General features: G+C 49.2%; 1 protein-coding gene across 1 annotated transcript in view; it reads left to right on the forward strand.

Annotated features, from left to right (window-relative positions):
• Positions 1-8,891, forward strand: part of ARMC9 (armadillo repeat containing 9) — a 103,892-nt gene that overhangs the window by 53,662 nt on the left and 41,339 nt on the right. The window contains exons 16-18 of the mRNA XM_023523855.1: positions 1,663-1,802; positions 3,015-3,091; positions 5,842-5,916. Of these exons, the coding sequence (XP_023379623.1) occupies positions 1,663-1,802; positions 3,015-3,091; positions 5,842-5,916 (292 nt within the window). The remainder of the gene's footprint in view (positions 1-1,662; positions 1,803-3,014; positions 3,092-5,841; positions 5,917-8,891) is intronic.

Consider the following 8,891-nt stretch of genomic DNA (forward strand, 5'->3'; position numbering starts at 1 on the left):
CTGCCCCGCTTTCTGTCGACCTACCTGTCCTGGACATTTGACGTACATGGAATCACATACGTGTGTCCTTTCGTGACCGGCTTCGTTCACTCAGCACAGTGGCGTTGAGGTTCACCTGTGTCGTAGCTGTGCCCGTCCTCTGCTCCGCTGGGCCACACCCTGCTCACCCATTCAGCAGGTGGTGGGTGTCTGGGCTGTTCCCACTTTTTGGCTGTCACGCATCATGCCGCTCCGAGCATCTGCACACGGGTCTTTGTGTGGACACGATCACCTGTCTCCTGGCTGGGGGTCTAGGAGTGAACTGCTGGGTCCTAGCTGGCTCTCCCAGCAGCCACTTTCCCTCAAGGCCCCTCTTCCTCTTCAGCTTCATTGAGAATTCTAGTACCTTGAGTCCTCGGTCCTCTTTTGAACACACTTTCTTCCCATCAGATGTGGCTGGCTCTCACTAACTGCCCGAAGCCTGCCAAGTGACATATTCCATGTGTGCGTTGTACGTTGAGTGGTGGGAAGTTGTAGGTAATTAGTTTCTACTATTTGCCAATGAAGATTTCTTGTTCTGACTCTGCACTGAAAAGAATTATAAGTCATCTCCAAGAGTTATTACTTCCTCAGATTATCTGAACATTTTTGCTTGTTTATAAAGAAAACATAGCGTGATATTGACCGTATTTGGAAAATTTTTAGACATTCAATGGTTACAGTTAAGTGACAGAGATAAGCTACGGTGAGAAAATACTTCTGCCTAGTAATGCAGATATCCGCTGCCAATGTTTTCATTTCCTCTAAACAGTCATTCAAGCTTTCTGTTCTGGAACGGGCTTCATGTTTCTGCAGTATTCCAGGGTCTGTACAAATGACGTAGAAAGCAGCCAGGCTGACCAGAAAGGCACAGTCTTCGTTGTATTCTCATCAGTGGCTCTGGTCTGGTGGCGCAGGGCTCCAGAACAGCACGGGCAGATCCCGTCCAGGCGGCCGTGTTCCCTGATGGCCTCGTCGCGAGGAGATGCACAGCGGTGCTTGCTCCGTGGCGCGTGGGTTTGCAGAGATGCAGATGACTTCTCGTGGCGATACCACACGTGTCTTATGAGTTCTTAAGGCTGGCGTGATGACAAGCACACGACACATTCCGATGAGGCGTCAGATTTTGTAAGATTTTCTACCTGGACATACAATTGTATTACCCAGGTCGCTGAATTATTCTTAGAGATCTGAATCAAAATGGCGTCGAGCTGGACTTTTTGTTTTTCTTGTTTTTCTTTATTTTTACACAACTCAAAGTACCTAAGCTGGATTCTAATAGACTAGAGTTTAGTAAAAATCTGTCGGTGAACCCTTCCTACGGCTATTTCCTGGGCGTAGCAGACCAAAAGCTATGAATAAATAGTGATTAAATATTTGAAGTAATACTCTGCTAATTTTAAATATCGAAAAGGAAACCTTTAAAGTAGGAGGCCTCCTTACCGCCTTCTCTTCCTTCAAACCCTCATCATGGTCGTGGAAGGTGAGGAGTGTATCGTCGTCGTTTCAATTGTGTGGGTCCGACAGCAGACCATTCCTCCGGGCCAGTGTCTTCCGTGCACTCTGTCTTTTCTGACACGCTGGGTACGCTTCAATGGAGAGTTTCTCGCCAGCTTTAATTCACTGCAGACCGTTTCACCCTAGGCGTCCGCTGCAGACAGCCATGATTGAAGACGGCCTCATCTTCTGGCTGGTCGATATTCTGAAAGACCCCGACTGCCTGTCTGACTACACGCTGGAGTACTCGGCGGCTTTGCTCATGAACCTCTGCCTCCGGAGTGCAGGTCTCACAGCCTCCTTTCCCCGTGTCCCCTCCCTTGGGTGCAGGGGAAGGGACAAGGTCCCGACCTCAAATCTAAGTTACCCATGATGAGCCTGAAGGGGCTCACATTTAGTTTCCTTCGTAGAAAAAGCATTTGCAGCCAGGTAGAAAGCTGTCGAATCCCTGAAACCAAAATACCATCCCGGACTCGGGAAGACTGTTTCCCGTAGATGTATGTAGCACCTGCATTAAGAGGAAATTAAATTAGTTTCCGATTTTTTTTTCATCTTCATTGCATTCTTCAAAAAGGGGAAGTTTAGAATTCCAATCACTTTCATCTGAAGACAGAGAGGTATATTCCTGAGACTTTAGAGGCTACGTTGGTGGCAGGACAGGGAGATGGACCCGTGCTGCCTGCCCTTGGTCACCGTTGTTTCTCCACTCACCCCCGGAGGTGGACGGCACAAGTCATTTGTGAACTTGGTCAGTGGAGGCTGTGATTTTAGCTTGCCTACAGGTTCTGTCCCATTTAAACGACATGGTACCTGGGATAGGAGAAGTTTCTTTAGAGGAGATGCCAAGTCCAGCCCGTGGCTGACCCCAGTCCGAGCAGCCCCAGTGCTGGGAGGACGTTGCCTGGGTAAATCGCTCAGGGGTGTTTGTTATCACCCTCGGATGCTTTGCAATCTGAAGCACTATGTGTTGTTGACTGAGTAAATGACTACTGCAGTCTTCTTTTTAAAAAAATAGCCTGTGCAAAACGGCCTAGCTGTAAAATAATTGTTAGATTACAATCTGCTTTTTCTGTTATCATCAGTTTATTTGCACTGAGTGTTATAAGGATGTTTCGATTGCTGAAAATACCTGTGTGATTTTGACGACGATGGTCTGGGCACCTGAGAGGCAGAACGCTGCTCTGGGATTCATTGTGCTCTCACTGTGATGAACAGCTCTGTGCTCTGCCTGAATAATAATAGCCGCCACCGTTTACTGGGCCCTTGGAGTGTGCCAACCTATACCGAGTGATTTATTTCTCCATCACCCTTTGAGGTAGATACAGATAATCTCCAGGGAATCCCAGAGGAAGAAAATGGGGCCCAGATTGCTTACGCATCTCACTTAAGGTCACGTAGCTCATAAGCAGGGGAGCCCAGATTTGTATTCAAGTTGGCCTGACTTGGAACTGTGTCGTTGAGTTTAGACATGTCATGTCATGTTTTTTTTTTTTCTTAAGGGAAGAACGTGTGTGCCAAGGCAGCCGGCCTCGTGCTGAAGGTCCTTTCAGATCTGCTGGGCCATGAAAACCACGAGGTACTCAGCCAGCGCCGCTGGCCCGGGCTGGGGCGGGGCCGGGAGTTCGTGCGCCCTCCCTCTGGGTGTCCGGGTGGGTGTTCACGTAAGCTGGTCAGAGCTTTCTCATCTCCGAAGTCCAGCGTGTGGAAGCAGAAAGCCATCGCCCCACTGCGCACTCCCTGGCACGCCGCCAGCGCTGCCCCTCCCAGCCCGTTATCTTTCCTCCCTGTCACCTCTCATTCCTCCCTCCGCGTCGACACGCCTCTGTCATGTTTCATGTGTGTCCGTGGACATGCGCACAGTCTGAACACGTGCTCGACGCTGTGTCTGTGCGTTTAATCCGTATAACTAGTATTGCACTCTAGAGCTCACTCCATTTCTTCCTTCTTTCAAAGCGTTGTCAGGACCTTTCCCCAAGGCTTTATATGCACTTAGTCCCTGAGCTCTCGCTGAGTCCAAACAGCCCCCTGTTTCGAGGCCTTCCTGGCTTGCTTATCTGCTGCCCTGGGGCTGTCCACTTTGGCTGCCTCCAGCTCTGCTGCCACGGTGGTCCTCGGTGACATCTCCGCACTTCCTGGGTGTGTTGACACTTGTCACGGCCAGATCACCCCGTACTTCAGTCTTGGGGCAGAGTCCTGGAAAATGTCCACCAGAATGGCTGTTCCAGCTTCTGCAGGCACGGGTGTCCTCCCCAGTGGTCGTGTAATTTTCTGAGTTGTTTAGCTTACGGGTCTCAAGTCTTTTTTAAATAAAAGAGGTCTGGATAAACTAACAAAACTAATAAACAATATGATATGTTGCTCACCCGCTTCCTACAAATGCCTTTGCACAAACTGTGGCATCACTTTGCTCCTGAAGTCAAAGCCTCCACGAAATCTGACCCCTTTGCCCGATCAGCTGCAGGGGTGTCTTAGCAGGGCAGGACCAGGCACCGCTGGGCCAAGCGAAGCTCTCGGTTTCCACACGTCTGTTCCAGTTTCAGACAGACACCCCCGTGCTGTTCATTTCTTCCGCATTGTGCTTTCCTGGCACCCTACCCGCCGAGCGACACGGGCCGCTTTAGCAAGCGGAGGTTTGGCGGCGGTCACAGAGTGCCGTGCCTTTTGTATTTTAAAACCAGGCAGCGCTTAACTACTTACTTCTAGACCTGAACGAAGTCTATTCATTCAGCTGCAGCCTGTGGGGCATGCATTCCTCTCTAAAAGGAAACGCTGGTTTCCAGTGTGGGAACCAGAATAGACCAGAGGGTTCAGATCATGCCATTAGCCGTTCAGCCCTTGCATTTGCTTTGAAAAAGAGCTGGAAATTCCACCTGTATGTGTTTTAGAGCCTACAAATGTGTTTGCTACACAAATAAATGCTACACGCATGTATTCTATACCAGACAGTTGTGCTCTTGAAAGACAAAGCGTAGAAGCCATAACGGGAAGACGCACGTATTTGATGATACGAGCATTAAGTTTTTTTGTATGGAAAAAGATGCCATAACCAAAGTCAAAACTTTGATAGCCCTAATATGTGAAGAACGCTTATAAATTAGTAAAAGTCAAAACAAAAAAGCAAAGAGAGAAAAGGGGTAAAGGATACATGTAAACAGGCAAGTTATAGAATAGTAAGTCTTGATGGCCTAAAAACACGAAAAGGTGTTTTGTTTCTCTAGTAGTCGGGAAAACGAAAATAAAAACGACTCTAAGATGCCCTTTTTTGCCCATTCGCTTGGAAAAAATGAAAAGTGATAAAGTTCAGCTCTCGCGTGTCGAGCACCCGCACGCACCACATCCCGTGCGGGCCTGCTGTTGGGGTTGCCTGTGTGAGGCCAACATGGATCCTGTCCTTGAAGAGGTCATCATGGGGAGGGCATAGATATAAATTCAAAACTATGCCGAATGGAGGGCTGCCCAGGCGCAGAGCAGAGCTCTCTGTCGGTTCAGGAGAGGCTCCCTCCCTGAACCTGCACGGAGCTCTGGATCCTAGCTCACCAGGTGGATGCTGCCAGGACCAGGGCCACGGCGCGTCACGCTGTGGCGTGGGGTGTCCCTGCAGTGTGAGCTCCACGGTGGCGGGGACGGAGGAGCGGAGGGAAGCGATAGAAGCCAAACCCTGAGGGGTCCTGCACGCTGTGCTAAGGCGGAAGGACTGTCCAGGTGGACTCCACGGATGGTGTCCGAGGCGGGCAGTGGCCTCACTTGGCCCATGTCGTGGAATTTTGGCCATGATATGAGGCTTGGGTTCAAGGCTGGGACATCAAAGGCTGGGACGCATTTGGAGATGCGATGTAGCCTAGGTCTTGGCCATGTTGGCCTCACACAGGCAACCCCAACAGCGGGCCCGCACGGGATGTGGTGCGTGCGGGTGCTCGACACGCGAGAGCTGAACTTTATCACTTTTCATTTTTTCCAAGCGAATGGGCAAAAAAGGGCATCTTAGAGAGAAGGGTTCCTGTCTCCACCAAGACTCCACCAAGGAGAGGAAAAGGAGAGTGGCTCTGTGATGGCTCCAGAGCGCCTGGCCCGAGTGATCAGGGCGGCGTGAATTAGGCCATGAGACGCAGCAGGAGTGAGCTCTGCGAGGGAGCGATGAATTTGGTTCCGAACTCCTCGTCATAGCTGTCACTGGGACGTGCAGGTGGAGATGCCTGGCATTCAGAGAGCTGTGAGGACGGTGACACTCTATCCTCATTAGCCAGTGTTCTCAAGAGCGTTTGATAACGGAGTTGTATAGTATTTGAGAACTTGCAAATGACCGTGTTTTCTCCCTTGAATCTAAAGATACAGCCGTACGTGAACGGAGCGCTGTACAGCATCCTCTCCATCCCGTCCATCCGTGAGGAGGCGAGAGCAATGGTAAGAAACGCGCCCGACGCGTGCGTCAGCCTCTGTCCCTGCCACAGAGCAGAGCCGCGAGAGCACGCGCTTCCCAGCCCGGGCTCCGTGCAGGAGCTTGATCGGAGCTCACGAACTCCCTGAAATTACAGGCCAAATACGTGTTTGCAATTTTCTGATGAGAATCTGGTTCTCAAGGGATCCCTAGCTCCTCAGTGATTACAAATCAGTTTTAGAAAGTTCCCAGCAGGTTTATTTTTGGAAAGTTGTAGACATTCTTTTTTTTTTTTTTTAATGACTCACTTAAATTTGGGATTTGGAGAATGCTTATGGATTTCGTAGGAGCAGAAGCTTAGCAGGAAAATGACGGAATGGAGGAAATCATCACTTAAATTCCCCTTCGAGATTCCTGGAGGAATTGTGGCAGCAGTGAGAACTGGTACAATCAAAACACTGCAGACATTTTGGTAGCGACCCAAAGGAACAGAAAAGCTGGTGAAGGCGATACTACCAGCTGTTCTTGGTGTGCTTGCCAAGTAGTGAATTCAGAATCTAATGTGCTTACGTCAGTGCTTGTGTGGGACGCATGAAACAGCACTCAGGTGATTCGTGTTCTCTTCTGAGGCGACAGCTGTTTCCAGACCTTATTAGCAAAACCACTGGAGTTTGTCCTTTTTCCTTACACCATGTGAAACTAGTACGCGTATTAAATGCTGCGATGAAACCATTAAATATGTTTCCAGAGGGTAGATTCAGTTCAAGGCCAACAAAACGTGCTCTTCCACTTCGTTTTGCTTGCTTAGAAAAATTGCTAAATCTTCTAACGGGTCATGTAAATCATCAGTCCCCAACCTCTTTGGCACCAGGGACGCCTGAGGATCTGAGGCGGAGCTGAGGCAGTGATGCTGGCGCTGGGGAGCGGCTGCAGACACAGACGAAGCTTCCCTCGCTTGCCTGCTGCTCAGCTCCTGCTGTGCAGCCCAGTTCCTAACAGGGCATAGACCGGTACCGATCTGTGGCCAGGGGTTGGGGACCCCTGATCTAAATTACTTCATCGGTTATGCCAGAGGTAAAAACTCATCTATGAATCATTCTGTGTGGTCACAGTAAATAATGGGACTTAAGTGTCCATTGCTTTTAAATTTTTTTTAAGAATTGCTTTCTCAACAGAACAAGGAAAAATAAACTTGATTAAATTCTGCGTTGCAGTCATTCGGGTGAAAGAGAGGAATTGCCAACTAAGCAGAGCACAAGGAACAAAACATGTTGTATGCTGAAGGGAAGGGAGGAAGAGAGCCGGCATGGAATCAGAATCACAAAGCAGCGTGGAGAGACCTCGAGGGCAACGAGGGAGAGCGGGCGAGAGAATGGCAGTGGACGGACAGGGCCCGAGGAGGGAGACTCGCCGTTCAGGACGAGAGAGAAGAGGGTCCTTAGAAACCATCCGGGCCGGGGAGAGAGGAGGCGGGAGGAAGGGACAGAGCTTCAGGGACCTTTGAGACCCTATCCAGAGGTCACATGGATGCAACTGTAGTCCCCGCAGGGGAAGGAGAGAGTGGAGCAGGAGAAGGTGGCGTCCAGGAAATCCCCAAACGTTCGGAAATTGAAGTATGGACACTCGTACAAGTTGTCTATGGCTGCATAACAAATTACCCCAAAGCTAAGTGGCTTTAGTTTTTTTTTTTATTACCGTTCAGCCTCTGTGGGGCAGAAGTTTGAGAGCAGATTAGTGGGATGGGCCTGGCTAAGGATCTGTCCTTAGGTTTCGGTCAGGAGTTCAGCCAGAACAGTCAAAACTTGACTGGGGCTGGAGAACCCACACGTGGCTGTTGGCTGGGGACCCCATATCCCTGCCACATGGGCCTCTCCTTCGCATGTCTCTCGACACGGCATCTGGCATCCCCCTGCGTGAGTGACCCAGAAGGACAGAGAGTGAGCAAGACAGAAGCCACAGGGTTTTCATAGCCTGCTCTCAGACGTGAGGTACCGTCGCTCTTACGCTGCTGTTTACACACAGCAGCTCTGGTGCAGTGTGGGAGGGGATGACTTAAGAGCCCAAATCCAGGAGGCAGGGGTCCCTGGGGGCCGTCTCAGAGGCTGGCCGCCATACACCTCTGGTCACCTATAGATCTGGGAAGAAGTCACCAGAGGAATAGGGGCTTTCGACACACGTTGCAAATATTTTCTGTTTTTCATTTGTCTTTTAATTACAGTGTTTTTGGTCATACGTCAGGTTTAATCATAGTTGAATCTGTTCATTTTTTCTTTATAGTCTCTAGACAGCCTCTGAATTATTGAAGTATTGACTTAAGAAGAAAACTCGGACCACTTAGATAAAGGTCTAAGTGGCATCAGCTTCCCTCTGGCATTTTAACAGGCTTTAAAGTCATAACCCCGTTAGCCTGAGCGGAGGAAGCTCTTGGACAGGCCACTTAAGTGGTTGCCTATTTGACGATTTAGAAGAGAGGCCTCTAAGGGAGGCGATGGCCAGGGTTTTCCACAGCCCCGAGACTTCCCACATTTCGCTCTTATCCTTGAGGAAAGTTTTAGATTGATAAAGGAATTACATTCTTTTTGCCCATAACAGTGATAAAGAAAATCAGACAATGAGGAAAACATCTCATAATCTCACCATCTTAATGTCCGCTGGTGCCAGTGCTGGGGGAGTGGTGGCCAAGCGGATGTTCCCAGACCTGCTGGTGTTTGCAGGCTGTGTCGGCACAGACCTTCTGGGGAACAGCTTGGCAGTTTATGTGAGAAACTACTAAACCATCCATTGTTTGGATTCATTTATTTTTCTCTGGTCATTGATGCAAATAAGAGATCTACCAGGAAGATGCTCAATTCAAAATTTTATAACGGTGAAAAACTGGAAGAAACATGATTTCTAGTAATAGAGAAATTGCTAATGAAATTATAGCTCTTTTGCTCAAAAAATTAACAGCTATTGAGGATGATAATTGGGAAAAGCAGAATGAGGCGGTATGGAAATCTTT

Source organism: Pteropus vampyrus, unplaced genomic scaffold (genome assembly GCF_000151845.1).
Source record: "Pteropus vampyrus isolate Shadow unplaced genomic scaffold, Pvam_2.0 Scaffold423, whole genome shotgun sequence".
NCBI classification, from domain to species: Eukaryota; Metazoa; Chordata; class Mammalia; order Chiroptera; family Pteropodidae; genus Pteropus; species Pteropus vampyrus.